This window comes from Triturus cristatus, chromosome 1_1 (assembly GCF_964204655.1).
Source record: "Triturus cristatus chromosome 1_1, aTriCri1.1, whole genome shotgun sequence".
Lineage (NCBI taxonomy): Eukaryota > Metazoa > Chordata > Amphibia > Caudata > Salamandridae > Triturus > Triturus cristatus.
The window spans coordinates 874,578,579-874,602,070 of NC_140579.1; the positions used below are offsets into that span (position 1 = coordinate 874,578,579).

A 23,492-nucleotide genomic window follows, 5' to 3' on the forward strand; every position below is an offset into this window, starting at 1 on the left:
AGGTAGTTATAGTTAGGACCACGTTTCCATAGGAAAACCTCAACATTCTATTTTGAATAACTTTGGCGCCGGTCGACGAATCCTCGCGAATTTCTCAAAATAGGTGGGGCGCTACGCTCCGCTCCTACCCTGAAAGTCTCGGGGGGATCCGTCAAGCGGGGGCTGAGATAAAAGGGGGGTCCCAAAACGCGTTTTTCCCATGCATTTTTCCATAGGACCTTTAGAACGACCTACAGCCCGAACGGCTGAACAGAATTACTCAAAATTTGGCAGAGAGGTAGTCCTCAGGTCAAGGAAGTGCCTTTTGTAGGTTTGGTGTAAATCTGTTCAGTAGATTCTGAGAAAATAGCCTTTAAATCAATATATATATCTGAGCCCGCTTACGGTACGCTTACCGTACGCTTACGGTAAGCGTACGGTGGCGTGCGCGAGCGCGATTCTGATTGGCTCTTAGATCTTAGTAAACATTCGAATCGGCCGAAACCAGGAAGCGGCGGCCGCCATTTTGTGTATTTCACTCTGAAAAAAAAGAGTGAAAACAAAGTAAGGGGGCAATGAGGAGAGTTACAGACCCCCTAACAATTGTAAGGGGGTCAAAGAAGGACAGAAAAGTACAAAAAAAACATTTATTGATTTTAAAAAAAATCACGGGGTACGCGTACGGTAAGCTCACGGTAAGCGTACGGTAAAAAAAATAAAAATAAATAAATGAAAATCAGATTTAAGAGTTTAGAAATTAGGGAGCTCTAAAAAGAGCTGTTGTGTTTATGGAGTCATTTTTTTAGTGGTACTTACAAGTAAGTACCGATGCAGAGTCTAAGGTTCAAGAGGAAGACTCTGTTCCCTTCATCATTGAAGTGCACACCATCTCCTCTATAAATGTCTTGCATGTCGTAACGCAAGTTGTTGTGGTAAATGGCACCCATACCATAGTCACGGAGGAAAGCAGAAACAGATTTGTTGACGTGCTTTCTTGCTTTGTCAATCTGTGGACAGAAATGATTGGACCAGTTCCATTTTTGCCTTTGGCATATGTTGGAAAACACAAAGGCAGTTTTAGGGAAAAGTGTAAACAGTTGTGCAAAGGTGTCCTTCATAAGCATTTCCAGACCTACCCCAGTCAAAGTGCCTAGGTCATTGCCACCACAGTGCACTATTATGAGGTCAGGGTGTTGGATTTGCATGAAGGATTTCACCAATGGCATCAATTGGTGCCACTTTAACCCTCTCTGACCAATCCATTTAATGTCTACATTTGGCAAAGCAAGGTCTCTCACCATATCTGTTTTCTCTGCAAACTTTTCACTCCAGAAGACATAGCTGTGCCCTACAATCCACACTGTGAACATCTTCAAAGGAGAACTGGATGCACTCAGGAGGTGTCTTTCAGTAGAATGGCAATATGAAAATAAAGACAGTTTGGAAATGGAGGCATACATATTTTTTACAAAACAAAAAGAACTGATTGGCTGTTTCATACCATTCTAGAATAAAAAATAGGCTGTATGTGAAAATTAATAGAAGCATGTTTTGTATTGGTACAAAAAAATGTGTAACCAAAGAACAGTACTATGGATTTGCAGTTAGGTTTGAAAAGTCAAGCACTCTTGCTCTGTGGAATTGAAACATTGTGTGTCGAACTTCTGACCTAACTGCACACAGCAGTGTTCCATGAGCTGTTGCTATGGTAGCAGGCAGAAGTCAAGTTGGGGGAAGGGTACTAGGCAGAAGTCAAGTTGGGGGCAGGGTACTTTTGGAAAAGGGTTGGTTTTCAACCAATAGAAATGTGTCATTACATTTGAAAAAAAGGGGGAAGCACTGAGATTTGAAACTTACATGTATATGTGTGGAAAAATAGAGGGAAAGTTTGCCATTATCTGGTTCTGCTGAGAGGAGAGAGGTGTACAGAACAGAGATCCTGGCTCTGATAATCTGCTGTTTGAGTGACACATTTCTTTCACAACTAACTAAATTTAAAGGTGAGTTTACAGTTTGAGAGGGGATGTATGTGGTAACTTAAGAAATGAATAATAGAAATGGGAATTGTTTTTGTTGTAGTTACACATGGTGGATTCATAATGTGTCAGTCTGTAAAAGAGATTTTCACTTGGCCCGAAAAAAAAAGAGCAGTAAGTGTGCTTTCAAATTGGCAAAGAAATTTCGTTTTGGCACTTATGTGAAAACATGACTCTGTGTGCATAGAAGAATTATAGGCAGAAATGTATTGCGTCTTGCTCTGGTGATTTCACAGTTGCAGTAGATGGAAAAGAGGAGCGAATTTTTGGGGGAAGAAGCAGAGGCTTAGCACACACCCATGTGCTTGCCATGTATAGTCATGCACAGTAATTAGAAGCGGGTGGGGTTTTCAGGTTTAAGTCTGTAATGCAAATACATTCAGCATCACTAAGGCTGGTTGCCCCTGCTGGAGTGTAGGCAGTCACAGAGAATACACACGGTGGTGGTCTGAAAAAAAAACAGCTTGGACATGTGCATTTAAATAAATTTAAAAAAAAGGTTTCAGAATGTGTCAGTCTGTAAAAGTGATTTCAAAGTGTAAAAAGAGATTTTCACTTGGCCCGAAAAAAAAAGGAGCAGTAAGTGTGCTTTCAAATTGGCAAAGAAATTTCGTTTTGGCACTTATGTGAAAACATGACTCTGTGTGCATAGAAGAATTATAGGCAGAAATTTATTGCGTCTTGCTCTGGTGATTTCACAGTTGCAGTAGATGGAAAAGAGGAGCGAATTTTTGGGGGAAGAAGCAGAGGCTTAGCACACACCCATGTGCTTGCCATGTATAGTCATGCACAGTAATTAGAAGCGGGTGGGGTTTTCAGGTTTAAGTCTGTAATGCAAATACATTCAGCATCACTAAGGCTGGTTGCCCCTGCTGGAGTGTAGGCAGTCACAGAGAATACACACGGTGGTGGTCTGAAAAAAAAACAGCTTGGACATGTGCATTTAAATAAATTTAAAAAAAAGGTTTCAGAATGTGTCAGTCTGTAAAAGTGATTTCAAAGTGTAAAAAGAGATTTTCACTTGGCCCGAAAAAAAAAGGAGCAGTAAGTGTGCTTTCAAATTGGCAAAGAAATTTCGTTTTGGCACTTATGTGAAAACATGACTCTGTGTGCATAGAAGAATTATAGGCAGAAATTTATTGCGTCTTGCTCTGGTGATTTCACAGTTGCAGTAGATGGAAAAGAGGAGCGAATTTTTGGGGGAAGAAGCAGAGGCTTAGCACACACCCATGTGCTTGCCATGTATAGTCATGCACAGTAATTAGAAGCGAGTGGGGTTTTCAGGTTTAAGTCTGTAATGCAAATACATTCAGCATCACTAAGGCTGGTTGCCCCTGCTGGAGTGTAGGCAGTCACAGAGAATACACACGGTGGTGGTCTGAAAAAAAAACAGCTTGGACATGTGCATTTAAATAAATTTAAAAAAAAGGTTTCAGAATGTGTCAGTCTGTAAAAGTGATTTCAAAGTGTAAAAAGAGATTTTCACTTGGCCCGAAAAAAAAAGGAGCAGTAAGTGTGCTTTCAATTTGGCAAAGAAATTTCGTTTTGGCACTAATGTGAAAACATGACTCTGTGTCCATAGAAGAATTATAGGCAGAAATGTATTGCGTCTTGCTCTGGTGATTTCACAGTTGCAGTAGATGGAAAAGAGGAGCGAATTTTTGGGGGAAGAAGCAGAGGCTTAGCACACACCCATGTGCTTGCCATGTATAGTCATGCACAGTAATTAGAAGCGAGTGGGGTTTTCAGGTTTAAGTCTGTAATGCAAATACATTCAGCATCACTAAGGCTGGTTGCTCCTGCTGGAGTGTAGGCAGTCACAGAGAATACACACGGTGGTGGTCTGAAAAAAAAACAGCTTGGACATGTGCATTTAAATAAATTTAAAAAAAAAGGTTTCAGAATGTGTCAGTCTGTAAAAGTGATTTCAAAGTGTAAAAAGAGATTTTTACTTGGCCCAAAAAAAAAAGAGCAGTAAGTGTGCTTTCAATTTGGCAAAGAAATTTCGTTTTGGCACTAATGTGAAAACATGACTCTGTGTGCATAGAAGAATTATAGGCAGAAATGTATTGCGTCTTGCTCTGGTGATTTCACAGTTGCAGTAGATGGAAAAGAGGAGCGAATTTTTGGGGGAAGAAGCAGAGGCTTAGCACACACCCATGTGCTTGCCATGTATAGTCATGCACAGTAATTAGAAGCGAGTGGGGTTTTCAGGTTTAAGTCTGTAATGCAAATACATTCAGCATCACTAAGGCTGGTTGCCCCTGCTGGAGTGTAGGCAGTCACAGAGAATACACACGGTGGTGGTCTGAAAAAAAAACAGCTTCGACATGTGCATTTAAATAAATTTAAAAAAAAAGGTTTCAGAATGTGTCAGTCTGTAAAAGTGATTTCAAAGTGTAAAAAGAGATTTTCACTTGGCCCGAAAAAAAAAGGAGCAGTAAGTGTGCTTTCAAATTGGCAAAGAAATTTCGTTTTGGCACTTATGTGAAAACATGACTCTGTGTGCATAGAAGAATTATAGGCAGAAATGTATTGCGTCTTGCTCTGGTGATTTCACAGTTGCAGTAGATGGAAAAGAGGAGCGAATTTTTGGGGGAAGAAGCAGAGGCTTAGCACACACCCATGTGCTTGCCATGTATAGTCATGCACAGTAATTAGAAGCGAGTGGGGTTTTCAGGTTTAAGTCTGTAATGCAAATACATTCAGCATCACTAAGGCTGGTTGCCCCTGCTGGAGTGTAGGCAGTCACAGAGAATACACACGGTGGTGGTCTGAAAAAAAAACAGCTTGGACATGTGCATTTAAATAAATTTAAAAAAAAAGGTTTCAGAATGTGTCAGTCTGTAAAAGTGATTTCAAAGTGTAAAAAGAGATTTTCACTTGGCCCAAAAAAAAAAGAGCAGTAAGTGTGCTTTCAAATTGGCATAGAAATTTCGTTTTGGCACTTATGTGAAAACATGACTCTGTGTGCATAGAAGAATTATAGGCAGAAATGTATTGCGTCTTGCTCTGGTGATTTCACAGTTGCAGTAGATGGAAAAGAGGAGCGAATTTTTGGGGGAAGAAGCAGAGGCTTAGCACACACCCATGTGCTTGCCATGTATAGTCATGCACAGTAATTAGAAGCGAGTGGGGTTTTCAGGTTTAAGTCTGTAATGCAAATACATTCAGCATCACTAAGGCTGGTTGCTCCTGCTGGAGTGTAGGCAGTCACAGAGAATACACACGGTGGTGGTCTGAAAAAAAAACAGCTTGGACATGTGCATTTAAATAAATTTAAAAAAAAGGTTTCAGAATGTGTCAGTCTGTAAAAGTGATTTCAAAGTGTAAAAAGAGATTTTCACTTGGCCCGAAAAAAAAAGAGCAGTAAGTGTGCTTTCAAATTGGCAAAGAAATTTCGTTTTGGCACTAATGTGAAAACATGACTCTGTGTGCATAGAAGAATTATAGGCAGAAATTTATTGCGTCTTGCTCTGGTGATTTCACAGTTGCAGTAGATGGAAAAGAGGAGCGAATTTTTGGGGGAAGAAGCAGAGGCTTAGCACACACCCATGTGCTTGCCATGTATAGTCATGCACAGTAATTAGAAGCGAGTGGGGTTTTCAGGTTTAAGTCTGTAATGCAAATACATTCAGCATCACTAAGGCTGGTGGCCCCTGCTGGAGTGTAGGCAGTCACAGAGAATACACACGGTGGTGATCTGAAAAAAAAAAAAAGCTTGGACATGTGCATTTAAATAAATTTTAAAAAAAGAGCAGTTTGTGTGCATTGAAAATGGCAAAGAAATTTCGTTTTGTGACTATTGTGAAAAGAAATGTAGTAATATATTTAAATACAATAAAGGATTTTTTTTTTAGTTTTTTTCAGGTATTGCTGAAGAACAGTGAACAAAATTTAAGATGCCTACAAAATCTCGAGTTCAAAAAACTCTAAAAAAAAAACTATATTTGAGGACAACTGGAGGACCAAAGTTAGTAGAAGATGCTGATGTTGGGAAAAAGAAAAAATCTTCTGGTAAGCAAAAAAGACAATTCCTAAACAAAATATTGAAAACAAACAAAAATGTACAAAATGTCTGTTCTCGGAAAAATGTAACAAAACCTACAGAACAGCAAAAAATTGAGGATTTAGTTAATGCAAATATACCTTCTGCAATTGAAAAGTTTAACATAAACAGAAAAACAGCATTTAAAGAGATACGTAGAAAAATGTTTCAGAGAAGAGTTATGTCCAATTTGATAAAGGATATAAAGAAATATAAGCAGAAGGCTAAATATTATAAGAGAAAAAAAGAAATTGAAGCCATTGCAGCAAAAGCATTAGAATTAAAAAGGAAACTATTCATATTAATTTTGAATAGGATGCGTACATTAGATAAAATGGTTAATGTACTGAAATCACAAAGCAAAAGCAAAAGAGTAGTGAACAGAACAAACTTTTGTAAAGTGTTTTTAGGAAAGTGGATGCATAGTTCAAGTAGTGAACCTTTTTTTAATGAAGAAAGCTATTTTCAAAGCAATAGTTTGCTGCATGCAGTTGACACCAGAGGTCGTTCATACGAAGTAAAAAACGGTTGCATAATGGAGAAGGAGATAATGGTTCCAAGAGATGAGGTACAAGTGATGGCAGATGAGGCAATGGGGAGACGTCCTAAAGCCCCAGTGTACACTTGGAATTGTAGTAGTATTTGCACTGTGCGTCAGGAATCTATTGACAGATTTCGAGAGTTTCTAAGAGAATATAGTAAAAAAAGTGTAAAACAAAAGATTAAGGTGCTTCAAAGTCTGGATCCATGCAGAGTGAGAGAGAATACTGGTTTGCAGGGTCATTCTCTTGCTTGTCTATCTAGAAAAGTGTGCAATAGTGTTTTCCATCATTTTAGGATGCTGGCTGTTCATCATACTGAAATAAGAAAGTTTGTGAGACGGTTGTATTTTGCCAAAAGTCCAGCAATAAAGTTAAATGAATTGAATAGGGCTCTGTTCCGAGGAACGGTATCAGATGTAGAGAAGGTTGTTGATGAAATTCAGTTTTGTTACTTTGGTCCTGAACAAAACAGTGCAGAGAAGGACACAATAAATGAGGCAGAAGTGGAAGAGAATGTAGAACCCTCTGTAAGTAACACATTTAATGATCACATAACAAAATTTGCAATAGTCTCTAATGAAAGACCAAATGTTACTTGTATTTGTTGCCGCAGAACTCATTATAGAAAACAAACTAGGAATGTTGATCTCTACAGAAAGAGTGAAAATGAAGATAATTATAAGTGGATGGATTTTGCCACATATATATTTCTTGAAAATTGTTTTGAATTGGGTGAAGATCAGCGTATTTGCAAATACTGCTACAACAAGTTAGAGGAAAATAGAATGCCGACCAGAGCTGTACATAATAATTTAGAATTGGATGCTATTCCTGCTGAACTTTCTGAATTAAATACATATGAGTCTATACTCATTCAATGTGTTCATCCGTTCCAGACCATAGTACGTATGGAGCCCAAAACTGGTAAATTACCTCCTTCAGATTTACTGAGAGGTTTAAAAGGTAGAGTGGTGTATTTGCCCTTGGATTTGAAAAAAAATATGGAAACTATTGATGCAGATACTTTGGAAACTGAACCATTAATTATTCTGGTTAATGGTGTCCCTACAAAGAATAAGAAGATTTGGCAGGAGCTGGTAGATGTGCGGAAAGTACAAAGAGCAAATTTGTATTTGAAAAAAAATAACAAATGGTATGAATCAATTTATATAGAAGAAGAAGAAGAAGAAGAAGATTTACAAGGAGACACAGAAACACCAACTGGACAAATTGAAAAAGTGGACAAGTCAAAGGAAGAAGAAATTTATGAACATTTTAGCATACATCCTCTCCATTCGAAAGAAGTTATGGGAGACAATATTGATCTCTTTCAGATGAAGAAAGCAAAAGGAAATCCTGTGAGTGTATGGGAGGAGAGCTTGGAAGCTCGATGTTTTCCCCAGCTGTTTCCTAAAGGAAAAGGAGGACGATACGATGAACGTCCGGAACAGATTCCAGCTTCTGAGTATCGGACTACAAGACTATATGCTGAAGATCCCAGATTTCGACAAAGTATCCCTTATTTGTTCCATCTTTTATTTGAAAGCGACTTGTCTGCACTGTCTTATGCAGTAAATCACATTTTAAAAAGTGGAGTACATTTACAAAATGTGTCTGCTAAGGATTTTATGGAGAAAGTGCAGCACCGAGATGATCATTTGGAAACACAACTGATCAATCTGATGGCTTGTCAGCGTGGGACAAATGAATATTGGTACCGACGCCATGGTGAACTAAAATGCATGTTACGCAACTTAGGAACACCAACATGGTTCCTTACCCTAAGCTGCGCCAAGTACGCTTGGGATGATTTACTGGATTTTCTACGAGAGGCCAATTCAAACATTGAAAACATCGAATACAAGACAGCAGGAGAACTGTGCTCATTGGATCCGGTTAATGTTTGCAGATATTTCAATCATAGATTTGAGGCTATGATGTCCTTCATCTGCAATAAAAAAAATCCACCCCTTGGAGAAGTAGTGGATTTCTTTTGGAGAAAAGAGTACCAGGCAAGAGGTGCTCCTCATATTCATATGCTGCTGTGGATCAAGGATGCCCCAAAGTTTGGAACAGATACTGATGAAGCAGTGTTATCTTACATTGAAGAATATGCAACATGTGCTATACCTAAAAACACAGAAGAGAACAAGTTAAAGGAGCAAGTTCTACGTTTCCAAAGTCATCGGTGTGGAAAATACTGTCGACGGAAATACAAGAGCAAAGAAAAATACTACACTAAATGTCGATTTGGATTTCCTAGACCTGTTCTTACAAATGGAAGAGTCAACAGTTTTATGTCAGCTGTGAGACATACTATCACAAGAAAATCACCTAAGAATACCTACAACCTTAAAAGAAAAGAAGAATCAAAAAATATAAATGACTACAACCCAGTCATTTTATCCATGTGGAACGCTAACATGGATATACAGTATGTTGCTGACAATTCCATTGCTGTTGCTCGATATGTAACGTCTTACATTACGAAATCAGAAAAAACAGAATTGAAGGAAATGTGGGAAGAGATTTCTCACGAGAAGACTGTCAGTAAGAAGCTGTACAGTTTTAGTTTGAAGATGTTATCGCATCGAGAAATTGGATCCTACGAATGTTCAGATAGGTTATCTTCTGCAAGTCTCTACTCGAAGTCAAGAAGAATAATTTGGGCAAGTTTAGGCCTTGCAGCAATGAGAAATCGGGTACTGAAATCTGTTGGAGAAATTGAATATTTGGCCGAGAATGACCCAGAAAGTACAGACATATTGAAAACAAACATGTTGGACACATATTATCCCAAGAGAAGTCATCATCTGGAGAACATGTGTCTCTATGAAGTGCTGCAGAACTACATTTATTCACGGAAAGCTGCAGAAGACATCAACAGTGGAAAATATAAAGTTGTTGGTGAAGAAGGATGTTTGGTGAAGCAAACCAAAGGAAGTTTGATAAATCACCGGAAGCTGAGTTGCGACACTACCGACAAGAAAGAATTTTACTACTTGGCTCTTTTACAGTTGTTTAAACCATGGCGTACAGAGGATGAACTACTGGGAGAATTCCAGAGCTATGAAGATTCTTTTAATGCTTGCAAAGACAGCATACAATGCAGTACATTCTCAACTTATCTGCAAATGTTAAATGAAGAAATTGAACAGGAAACTACAATTGCAGCAGAAATAGCTAGAGACAGTTCTCAGGACAGCCAAAGTTCAGGAACACACAGTCAAGATCCCCTAGGACAACCAATCGTTGAAAATGAAGCATCAATAGCCATGAATGAAGTGGAAACGGCTATGAATCTAGCTCAAGAAGAATTTATAGACTTAGAAAATTTGGAAAGACAACTGAATCAAGAGCAGCAACAAATTTATGAAGAGATCAGAAACAAAATTGATCACGGATTTCTACATATCAAAAAAGAGTGCTCATGCACATCATTTCATCCAATCAGGATGTATGTAAGCGGACAAGCTGGCACTGGAAAAAGTTTCCTAATTAAAGTCATCAGAAGCTACCTAAAGCAAAAAACGGATTCTACTTTGTCTTGTGTGGTTACTGCTCCAACTGGGTTAGCAGCATATAACATAAAAGGAATCACCTTACATCGTTTGCTAATGTTACCAGTGGAGCATGAGAACAAAATACAATTCAACAAGCTAACTGGAGAAGCATCCTTGGAAGTTTCACGAGTATTGAAGAAGATGCAAGTTCTCATTATTGATGAGGTGAGCATGGTATCAAACTTAATGCTTGCCTTTGTGCATTTAAGAATGCAGCAAATTTTGAAGACAGACTATGACGTGTTATTTGGTGGAAAACACGTCATAGTTTTTGGGGATCTTTTGCAACTTACTCCAGTTAAAGGACAACCAGTGTTTAATACTGTGACACATGAAGACACGAAGAAGTCATTGGGAAGCATTGGAAATACAAATATTTGGTCCTTCTTTGAGTACAAGGAACTTACAACTAATATGAGGCAAGCAAACGATGAAGAATATGGAAGTATTCTGAAAGATATCAGGATTGGACTACTCACAGATGTTGGGAAAAAAGCATTACAGAGTCGGCTGCTACATAATTTATTTCCAAAGGAAGAAATAGTTGCAGAGAAAATATACAAGAATATTGCAGAAAACAAAAGTGTCATCTGCTTAATGCCAACTCTACGTGAATGCTCAATATTTAATGAGGAGCTTTTGAAATTGGAAAAGGAAGACATCAGGAAATTGGAAGCAGTGGACAAAATTGAGGATGGAAGAATTACAGTCACAGTAACAGGCAAACTGAAAAATAAATTGGACTCACTAGAGAAGAACATCTCCAAAACAGCAGGATTAGAAAAAAATCTTTATGTTTGCATGAACTGTAGAGTGTTTTTAAGGAGAAATTTGGATGTTGAGAAAGGCTTAGTGAATGGAGCGATGGGAAGAGTTGTGGGTTTTATTAATTATCAGAAAAAAGAAGGAATTGAATGTTTACAGATAAAATTTGATCAGATAGAGGAAGTTAAAGACATTTGTCGTTGTTCAGTTCGTTTCATGCTTGTGAAAGACTTATATGTACGTAGGAAGCAGTTTCCGTTTTCACTAGCATATGCTGTAACTATCCACAAGTCTCAAGGATTGACTGTAGATTGTGCATTTGTGAACATTGGTTCAACTGTGTTCAAAGAAGGTATGGCATATGTAGCTTTGTCACGAGTCAAAACATTATCAGGTTTATTCATGATAGACTTTGATGACTCAAAAGTTAGTGCTGATACAAACTGTGTAAAGGAGTATAATAGATTAAGAAGAAGCTATGCTCCTCATTTAGGTCAGTATCCTGTGTTGGAGAAACGTGTAGTTTCTCGTAAAAGGAGAAATGAGAATATCTGTAATGAAGATGTAGAGAAGAGGAAAAAAAAGAGGAGTGATGTAATTGCAAGCAAAAAGAATAAGGAAAATGAAGAACAGGTTGTAGGATGTCATTTTGAAAATAGCTCTGGTGTCAACTGCTACGCTAATGTAGTGCTGAATGTTGCATTTTATCTGGAAAGTTTGCAAGAGCAGATAATAGTAAATCAGGGAAAAAGATTCTGTTCAGAGCTCAGTCTCCTTTTTCAAAAGCTGAGTAAAGATAAAACTCAAATAGAAAGTGCTACTGAAATTAGAAAACTTTTAGATGTATGTTCAGGACGAACACAGTTTTCTCAAAATGAACAGCAAGATGCACACGAATTTTTGATGTATTTTCTTCAGGTAGTGGAAGAAGAAGGAGTTCCCATTGACATTTTTTTTGGTCTCTCTTATAAATGGGAACATAGTTGTGATAATTGTTATAATATATGTGGCTCTATTGTTGATAATGAAAGGTTTATTTATTTGACATTGCCAGAGAGTAAAACAGTCACTTTTGCAAAATTAGTTAAAGATGCTAATCATAGCATGAAATGTGGTGAGTGTAATTCTGACATGTTTTCAACATTAATTTTAAGGGAATACGGACAGTATGTAATTTTAATGATGCAACGATGTAGAGCTGATGGATCAAAATTGGATACTTTAATAAAGAAGTTTACAGGACAGCAATTATCAATTTCAGGAAAAACTTTTGTAACTGTTGCAATAATTTTCCATGATGGACCTACTGTTACTTCTGGACATTACACAGTTTATCTAAAATGTGAAAAAGGCTGGACACTGTGTAATGATTCCAAATTGATTTTCAAACAACGTTTGCCTTTTGATTTAGCAAATTCCTATCTAATCTTCCTGAAACCTAAATTTTAGAGAGATTTGGCAAGATCTGGACAAAATAATTTTACCATTTTACTGGATTACCATTGCAATTTTGTAGAAAAAAGATTTTTAAAATTATCATTTGGCCTAAAGGAAAGATAACCAATTGTAATGTGGACTTTTTTAAATTTTAATGCAATTTTCAAAAACCAATAATTTAGAGATAATCGGTAACTTCTGCACATTTTAATTTATGGAATGCTATTGGACTGCCATTGGAAATTTTTTCAAAAATGATTTAAAAAATTACTATTTGGCCATGTGGAAAAGTAAGCAATTCTATTGTGGACTAAATAAATTATTCAAAAAATTTTCGTGAACCAAAATGTTACAGAGAATTGGTGAGATCTGGACAGATTAAACTTTAGAATTTTAATGGTTTTCCCTTGGAAATTTATTCCAGGAAAAAAAAAAAATACTATTTGGCCTAAAGGAAATAAAATCAGATGTATTTTGGAGTTATTTGAGATATAATATTGTGATTATACTTCTGAAACAAACATATCAGACGGTATTTTAAAGAAAAAAGTATTGTTTTTAGATGATATTTTTTTAGAATAATATGCATTTCTGTAATGATAAGTTTAAGTGAGAAGACATTCTGGGCTTTTTTAATACAATCTTTGTGATTGTTAATTTTTTTTGCCCGCTGTAAAATGATGAATGCAATTGCTTTCACAATTAATAGTGAAATGCAATATATTCTGAAAACAGCAAAAATAAGGCAAAAATATTTTTTTTTAAAAAATGTAAATATGTGTATTGTATTATAAAATGGATAAAAAATATTAATACTTTTTTTTTTATTTTCAGATCGATATAGAAAATTTTCGGAAACTACAACCATTTTAAAAACTATTTTAAAAAAAAACAAATGAATAAATATTTTTTTGAGTGAGTATGGTAAGTTAAAAATAAAAATTGTAGTCTCTCAAGGACTTTGTAATGAGATAAATGATTTTTAGTGTTTTTTTTTAAAAAATAAAAAAAAGGTACGCTTACCGTACGCGTACGGTAAAAAAAAAAAAAAAAAGTTTTTAAAAAAAAAGAAAAAAAAAGATGAAAGATAAGGTTGGCTCTTAAAAGAACCGTTGTGTTCATGCAGGGACAGAGGAAAGAAAGATTGGGAATATTAGACGGTACGACAAGTGTGCTGATCTATTTTACTGTTCACCAGGGAAACACTGGTCTCCCTATAAGTAATTAGATCGTGACAAGTGGCGCACCGTACTTCAACCCTCGCAAACCGAGGGTTAATTTCCAGAGGGCCAGCAAAAGGAGATTCTCCCCCCACAGATGAAGGGCTCACCTGACCTGCAGAAGAAGGAGTCTGCCCTGCAGATGATGGTCCAGGCTGAGCTGCTGTGGATGTACTGGCTCGTCTTTCTGAAGAGTTACCTCCAAAAAGATGACCATGTGTCCTTCTGTGTACTTCCTGGAGGTGTCTCTTCATGGTGTGATTCCCAAAGGAATACTTCCTGTTAGGATTACCTCTAGAAAGTACACGCTTACACAGCTTGCAAGTAACTAAGGGTGCATTCACCTTTTGCTGGCCTTCTGGAAAAGTAAAATACTCCCAAACGTAAGAAGGCTTTACTTTCCTCGCTCTCTGCCTCAAGACAGTGCTGCTGGTGCTAGCCTCACTCTCAGAAGAGCTCTGCTGTTCTGCCATCGTATCCCAAAGACAAACCAGCTCCTTCTCCCAAGGGATCACAAGCAGAAATGAGGGGAATGGGTGTGGTGTAGGAGAGTTCTAGAACTGAAAGTAGTTTCAACCAATCAAAAGTTGTGTTTCAAGATCACATGACCTACCGTACGCTTACGGTACGCTTACGGTACGCTTACGGCAAAAAGTACGCGTGCGCGTAAAAAAGACACGCGCTTGCGCGCATGCGCATAACAGTCATTTCCCGGCACTTCCGCGTAACGTGCGCGTGTTGCGTAAGCGCGCACGCGTCCCACGCGCAGTACGCGCGGCTACGCAAAGTACGTAACTATACGCAAGCAGCGTAGATAGATTACGGACGTTGCGTAAACCGTACGCTTACCGTGAGCTTACGGTACGCGTACTATAAAAAAAAAAAAAAAAAAAAAAAAAAAAAATCTGGAAATAAATTTTACTTGTTTATTTTAAAAAATTTATATAAAATAAATATTTAATGATTTTAAAAAATTAAGCATAGTCTTTATAAAAGGTAAGAAAATTAAATTAAAAATATGTTTGAAAAAAATGAAGAAAAAAAAAAAAATAGCATTTAAAAAACCTTGCAAATTCACTGAAAAAAACATGGGTTTCACACACGTTATAGTTAGGAATTAGCATTTAAAAAACCTTAGAAATTCACTGAAAAAACCATAGGTTTCACACACGTTATAGTTAGGAATTAGCATTTAAAAAACCTTAGAAATTCAGTGAAAAAACCATAGGTTTCACACACGTTATAGTTAGGAATTAGCATTTAAAAAACCTTAGAAATTCAGTGAAAAAACCATAGGTTTCACACATGTTATAGTTAGCTGGACATTTTACTCGTAAAAAACCAATGAAATTGCCCCGTTATAGTTAGTTCAGCTAACTATAACTTGCGCGCCCGCAATGCACTGCTGATGACGTCACATATTACATCACTCATGACATGGTCAGTGACATCACTCATGACATCACTGATGACATCTCAAATGACATCACTGATGACATCACTGTTGACATCATCCTTGTGATAGAGTGGCAGACCTCCTCTCACCTTAATATAAGCTTTGATACACACATTCAAAAATAGAGACTAAAAATTTCAAAACAATGGACATACCAATACCAGTTACAACAACCTCTTCAGTAATTCTAAGATCCACATACACATCCACTCATTCACCAACAGTCCTATACAGTCACTCATACATGTACTCAGTCATCATATGTACTCATACATCTATACATCCTGTTACACAATGCCACTCATCCATAGAGTTACTCACACACATAGTCACTCATGCTAATAAGGAATCAAACATACATTTACTTGCATATACAGTAATACACACACCACCATACTTACTTCTACGGAAACTTACACATACTTAGTCTTTTAAACAATCACTTATAGAAACACATACTTATTCATACAGGAACTCTTTCAATCTCTCCCTCTCACATATACTCACATATATAAACCAATAGTCACATATACTAGTTTAAAACATATGTAGTTACTCATAAAGACACTAGTGAGACAGTCATTCACTCACTAACACAACCATTCACACACTCATCCACCCATACAGTCCTGCACACATGCTGTCTTCAACACATACAAAGAGTGAATCACTCATTCATGCACCTATGCACTACATAATACCCCCCACCGAACCATACAGACACTCAGACTGATACTCAAAAAAACAACTAATAACCTATATAGACACCCATGAAGCTACTCACCAACCCATGCAGCCACTTATACACAAAGTGAGAGACTGATACAGATATTTTCATATTTAAACATTACTCAGTAAGCCATGTATTCACTATGATACACTTAATCAGTCAGTAACACAATAAATTTTTCAAAAACAAAGCATCCATTTAGACACTTATATACCCATTTATTCTTCCATTGACCTTGAGATATACATATATAAAACATATTTAATTTTCAGAAAAACACACATTCACTGGATGATGTCATCAGTGATGTCATCAGTGATGTCATTTGAGATGTCATCAGTGATGTCATGAGTGATGTCACTGACCATGTCATGAGTGATGTAATATGTGACGTCATCAGCAGTGCATTGCGGGCGCGCGAGTTATAGTTAGCTGAACTAACTATAACGGGGCAATTTCATTGGTTTTTTACGAGTAAAATGTCCAGCTAACTATAACATGTGTGAAACCTATGGTTTTTTCACTGAATATATATATATATATATATATAGATATATTATCTACTGGCGGTCGCCAGTAGATAGTTATAGTTAGGACCGTGTTTCCATAGGAAATCCGCAACATTCTATTTGGAATAACTTTGGCGCCGGTTGACGAATCCTCGCGAAATTTTAAAAATAGGTGGGGCGCTCTGCTCCGCTCCTACCCTGAAAGTCTCGGAGGGATTCGTCAAGCGGGGGCTGAGAAAAAAGGGGGGTCCCAAAACGCATTTTCCCCATGCAATTTTCCATAGGGACCTTTAGTCCAAGGTACAGCCCGAACGGCTGAAAATATATATATATATATATATATATATATATATATATATATATATTATCTACTGGCGGTCGCCAGTAGATATTTATAGTTAGGACCGTGTTTCCATAGGGAATCTGCAACATTCTATTTGGAATAACTTTAGCGCCGGTTGACGAATCCTCGCAAATTTTTCAAAATAGGTGGGGCGCTACGCTCCGCTCCTACCCTGAAAGTCTCGGGGGGATTCGTCAAGCGGGGGCTGAGAAAAAAGGGGGGTCCCAAAACGCGTTTTCCCCATGCATTTTCCCATAGGACCTTTAGTCCGAGCTACAACCCGAACGGCTGAACAGAATTACTTGAAATTGGGCAGAGAGGTAGTCCTCAGGTCAGGGATGTGCCTTTTGCAGGTCTGGTGTAAATCTGTTCAGTAGGTCCTGAGAAAATAGCATTTAAATCAATATATATATCTGTAAGTGCGCTCCGTGCGCTTACGGTAAGCTTACCGTACGCGTACGGTGCCGTGCGCGAGCTCAATTCTGATTGGTGGTTACATGACTGTAAACATTCGAATCGGTCGAAATCAGAAAGTGTCGGCCGCCATTTTCTGTCTCTCGCTCTGAAAAACAAAGGTGGATAACGTGAAAAGGGGGCAACGAAGAGAGTTGCAGACCCCCTGGCGTTTGTCAGGGGGTCCACGAAGGACCAAAAAGTACGAAAAATAAATGTAATAATTTTAAAAAAAAATCGCGGAGTGCGCGTACGGTAAGCTTACCGTACGCGTACGGTAAAAAAAAATAAAAAGAATTAAGAATCACATTTAATATATAAATGTAAGGACCCCCAAGGGAGAAAAAAACAATTGATATTTTCTAAAAAATGGCGAGGCGTGCACGGCACGAAATGCGCAACGTGGGTGCTCGGTGCGCGAAGCGCACCGAGTGCCCACAGCGCGCGCACCGTGCGCGAAGCGCACCGTGCGCGCAGGGTGTGTGCGCGGTGAAAAAACAGAAAAAAAAATTAAAAATAAATACATAACTTAGCATTTAAAAAACCGTACAAATTCACTGAAAAAACCATAGGTTTCACACACATTATAGTTAGGAATTAGCATTTAAAAAACCTTGCAAATTCACTTAAAAAACCGTGCGCGCAGTGTGTGTGCACGGTGAAAAACCAGAAAAAAAAATTAAAAATAAATACATAACTTAGCATTTAAAAAAACGTACAAATTCACTGAAAAAACCATAGGTTTCACACACATTATAGTTAGGAATTAGCATTTAAAAAACCTTGCAAATTCACTTAAAAAACCATAGGTTTCACACAAGTTATAGTTAGCTGTACATTTCACTCGTAAAAAACCAATGAAATTCCACGTTATAGTTAGATCAGGTAACTATAACTTGCGCGACCGCAATCCACAATGTGTCATTTCAGATGTCATCATTGATGTCATGAGTGATGTCACTGACCATGTCATGAGTGATGTAATATGTGACGTCATCAGCAGTTTATTGTGGGCGCGCAAGTTATAGTTACCTGATCTAACTATAACGTGGAATTTCATTGGTTTTTTACGAGTGAAATGTACAGCTAACTATAACTTGTGTGAAACCTATGGTTTTTTAAGTGAATATATATATATATATATATATATTTTTATTAAATACTAACATTAATGAAAAAAAAATACATTACATTTAGGGCCAGATTCCGATATCGCTCAGAAGCGCTCCTGACAGCATCTGTCAGTAGCGAGTCCGAGTCGAACGCGCGATTTCCGTGCGATTCGTACAGCTGTACGAGCAAGTACGATGTGATAATCACCTCGCACTACGAGCGACGGCGATCTCCTCCGGACGACTCCACCATGGCCGATACGCACAGTGCAACGGGGTGGATTCCCGGATGACCAAGTATGATGCGCGCGCCGAGCAGCTGGATCGAGTCGTTGCCTCTGACTCGAAAAAGCTCCGGGAAGTGGACTTTGGGGGTCCGTAGCAGGCCCTCCTTCACCCGTGTCCCCCCACACATGCATGCACGATGCGGGCGGGACCGAGGCGTCCCCTCGACAGGGGGCGCCCTTGTCCGAGATGTGCGCTTATTGTTTTTGGGAGCCTATGTACACAACGGACACCAGGCTCCCATAGACTTCAATGGGGCTCTGAGCTACCCGAGTCCATCACCGCAGTACTCTGTCGCTCGGAGCCCAGGAGCCCGTGTCGCTCGGAAAGCTCTACGAGCGCGTGTCGGCCGTAGGGATCGGAATCGGGCCCTTAATATACATTTTAACATTTAAAAAGATATAACAAATAAACAATCTAAAAAGGTTAAACACACATATATTATAATTAATATATATATATATAAATATATTTACTTTAAAACAATTATTAAACTAATAGTTTTAATGTATTTTATATTTTTAAAATTATAGAAAAACATAACAAATAAATATAATATAATGTGACACTAGAACCATCCTTGTTACCATTATATTTATATACACTGGGAGGTTACATATTAACAACCAGTCCCTTTATATACCTTTTATATACTTTTTATGCACTGACACTTTACACTTTAACACCGGTTCTTTAACTAGTTCTTAACTTTCTTTTACAATTTTATTGGATGCACGGTTATAATTATTTTATCACATAGGTCCCATGTAAATATTTTCTGCAATGTACGTTAACAAATGGAAACTCGTATGTCTCTGGCATTCATGCCATTAATTAACTTCTTAAGAGACTCTTCACGTATGGCACCCTGAAATATTATTTTAATAGCTGACATAACAATTAGGATACCATAAAATGGCAGGCATTCAGCGACAGAATTTTAAAGCCTGGTGTCTCTTTTTCGAGTTACATACTGTTGTAATTACATATTTCTGTTTTCTATGTCCATTGCACCATGTGACCTTACAATTTCACTTTAAAAATGAAATCCTTCCGTGTAAGCGCTGTCATGTGATCAAGGCAGAGGAGGTGCCGCAACGCGTCATGGTGGAGTGTTGCTTGTAACAATAAACTAATCAAGCACCTATCTGGGTCCTTTCTCGCTTTGTTCCAGCGGAGTGGCATGGAGGCGTAGGGCGAGCTTTTGTTGATATATATATATATATATATATATATCAACAACATAAAATCTAATTACAAACATTCTAATTATATTACAAATTAAACTATTTATAAATCTTTAAACTTAGTAAACATTATTTTCCAATTAACAAATATTAATAATTAACAAATATTATAATTTAAAATAACCAAAACATAATAATATAAATTATAACAATACAAAATTAATTATAACATTTAATACACATTCTATTCCCACTACATCTTAAAGTATTAAACTATTAAAGTAAATACATAAACAATTTACCACTCCCATTTAGCACAACACATAAATATTAAGACTGGATAAAAATAAAATGTACAAATCTCCCTCCAACAAATGCAACTGTACTAAAAGATAAATTACATATAGAAAATATTTACTGCACCCATTTCAGGCAATACAACACCAAGGAAACTGTTAAAGAGCAAAGGGGCAAAATGTAATATTCCCACTCCAGTCAGTGCAACAGTAGGGAAAGTTCTGGATTGCGGATGGGTAAAAATGACTATTCCCATTCCAAAGAGTGCAACAGTAGGGAAAGTGTTGGATTGCTGAGGAATAAAAATTACTATTCCCACTCCAATGAGTGCAACAGTAGTAAAAGTGTTTGATAGCGGAGGGATACAATTTACTATTCCCACTCCATTCAGTGCAACAGTAGGGAAAATGTTGGATAGTGGAGGGGTAAAATGTACTATTCTCACTCCAGTGAGTGCAACAGTAGAGAAAGTGTTTGATAGCGAAGGGGTAAAAATGACTATATCCCACTCCAGTGAGTGCAACAGATGGGAAAGTTTTGGATAGCGGATGGATGAAATGTACTATTCCTACTCCAGTCAGTGCAACAGTAGGGAACGAATTTCATAGCGCGCGCTGCATCGCATTTTGTGATGCAACACGCGCTACGAAATTCGTTTTATTTATTTAATTGTTTACTTACCTCCAATTATCCAAACTCCGGTGTTTAGTACCCCCACCCTGCCCCTCCCCCACCCCGCCTTTCCGCCCCACGGAACTCCCTCCACGGACCGCGGCTGGTGGTAAGTCAGACACCTACCGCATAAACAAACGACACATATCCACAAAATGGCACACACACACAGGGGATCCACATCCTGGCCACTAACAACAGCCCAACATAGGGGTTGCATGGCCAGCACCACTAACACACCCAGACATAGGGGACCTGTTGCCCATCACTACTGCCACCCCCACCCATAGGGACTATGTTGCTCATCACTACTGCCACCCCCAGCCATAGGGACTATGTTGCCCATCATTACTGGCACCCCCAGCCATAGGGCTTATGTTGCCCATCACTACTGCCACCCCCACCCATATGGGACCTGTTGCCCATCACTACTGTCACCCCCACCCATAGGGCATATGTTGCCCATCACTACTGCCACCCCCACCCATAGGGACTATGTTGCCCATCACCCCTGCCACCCACACCCATAGGGGACCTGTTGCCCATCACTACTGCCACCCCCAGCCATAGGGGACCTGTTCCCCATCACTACTGACACCCCCAGCCATAGGGGACCTGTTTCCTATCACTACTGCCACCCCCACCCATAGGGCTTATGTTGCCCATCACTACTGCCACCCCCAGCCATAGGGACTATGTTGCCCATCACTACTGCCACCCCCAGCCATAGGGCTTATGTTGCCCATCACTACTGCCACCCCCACCCATAGGGGACCTGTTGCCCATCACTACTGCCACCCCCACCCATAGGGCATATGTTGCCCAGAACTACTGCCACCCACACCCATAGGGGACCTGTTGCCCATCACTACTGCCACCCCCAGCCGTAGGGCATATGTTGCCCATCACCCCTGCCACCCCCAGCCATAGGGCGTATGTTGCCCATCACCCCTGCCACCCACACCCATAGGGGAACTGTTGCCCATCACTACTGCCACCCCCAGCCATAGGGACTATGTTGCCCATCACTACTGCCACCCACACCCATAGGGGACCTGTTGCCCATCACTACTGCCACCCCCACCCATAGGGCATATGTTGCCCATCACCCCTGCCACCCACACCCATAGGGGACCTGTTGCCCATCACCTCTGCCACCCCAGCCATAGGGCTTATGTTGCCCATCAACCCTGCCACCAACACCCATAGGGGACCTGTTGCCCATCACTACTGCCACCCCCAGCCATAGGGGACCTGTTGGCCATCACTACTGCCACCCCCACCCATCGGGCTTATGTTGCCCATTACTACTGCCACCCCCAGCCATAGGGACTATGTTGCCCATCACTACTGCTACCCCCACCCATAGGGGACCTGTTGCCCATCACTACTGCCACCCCCACCCTTAGGGCTTATGTTGCCCATCACTACTGCCACCCCCACCCACAGGGGACCTGTTGCCCATCACCCCTGCCACCCCCAGCCATAGGGGACCTGTTGCCCATCACCCCTGCCACCCCCAGCCATAGGGGACCTGTTGCCCATCACTACTGCCACCCCCAGCCATAGGGCTTATGTTGCCCATCACTACTGCCACCCCCACCCATAGGGGACCTGTTGCCCATCACCCCTGCCACCCCCAGCGATAGGGGACCTGTTGCCCATCACCCCTGCCACCCGCAGCCATAGGGGACCTGTTGCCCATCACTACTGCCACCCCCAGCCATAGGGCTTATGTTCCCCATCACTACTGCCACCCCACCCATAGGGGACCTGTTGACCATCACTACTGCCACCCCCATCCATAGGGCATATGTTGCCCATCACCCCTGCCACCCACACCCATAGGGGACCTGTTGCCCATCACTACTGCCACCCCCAGCCATAGGGCTTATGTTGCCCATCACTACTGCCACCCCCAACCATAGGATGGGTGATGCGCAACACATCCAGCATACTCTAACATCAGGTATGCCAGCAAAATACATCCCCCCCTAACATCATGACAACAGTGTGTAGTCTGTGACAAATGCCCACAACAGTGATTATGACTACGAACATACAATGTAAGTAACCGCACATGTGTGACCAACACATGAGTGTGACATACACAAGGCAAGCATCACCATAGCACTGTGGCAATGTAAAAAGAACACCCATTCACTGTGTAGAACAGAAGTTAAGTGGGGGCTTCCAAAATGCAGCAGATGTTGAGCATTGTGGTGATGGGAACTAAACCCCCCCTCATCACAGTGACCAAAAGGTAAGTGTCATCATTGTCAGAGCTGCAAATAACAAACAGCATGTATGATCCCTGCTCCCAACACATTAAACACTTCTGGGGCAAACTAGTGGTTGTGTCCCCTTCCCACAGCGATATGGTGAGGCTAACCGTGCTGTGAAAACATAACACACTCTCGGCCATGTGCAGACACGCACCACACATGGGGGCTGACAATGCATACAGTGTACAATAACACAGGAGCAGAAGTGACCATCACCAAGCATGCAACCTCACACAAACACAAACATGCAACTTCACACTGCATATCTGACACAGCATGCGTGTGTGTGTCACAGTATCCCCAGGCAACAACACAACACATGAGGGGGGATGAACCACAGTGACACAGATGTGGACACGGTGCCACACAAAAGTAAACCATCATTGGGACACCCTCAGTGGGCAATCAGGCATTGGGAGATGAGAGGGAGCACAACAGACACATGTGACACAAGCTGGAATGAACACAAACTTACACAGCAAGAGACTGACACACAACACCACTACCCCCAGGGACCAGACATTGGGGTGACACAAGCATGCATGACACCTCCACTGTGATGACAAAGGCAGA

The 23,492-nt window shown here is 39.8% G+C and overlaps 1 protein-coding gene across 1 annotated transcript in view; it reads left to right on the forward strand.

Annotated features, from left to right (window-relative positions):
- Positions 1–651: 651 nt before the first annotated feature.
- Positions 652–23,492, forward strand: part of LOC146871218 (uncharacterized) — a 53,794-nt gene continuing 30,953 nt past the window's right edge. Inside the window, exons 1-2 of the mRNA XM_085646258.1 lie at positions 652–1,979; positions 5,876–7,758. Of these exons, the coding sequence (XP_085502384.1) occupies positions 5,918–7,758 (1,841 nt within the window). The 5' untranslated portion in view covers positions 652–1,979; positions 5,876–5,917. The remainder of the gene's footprint in view (positions 1,980–5,875; positions 7,759–23,492) is intronic.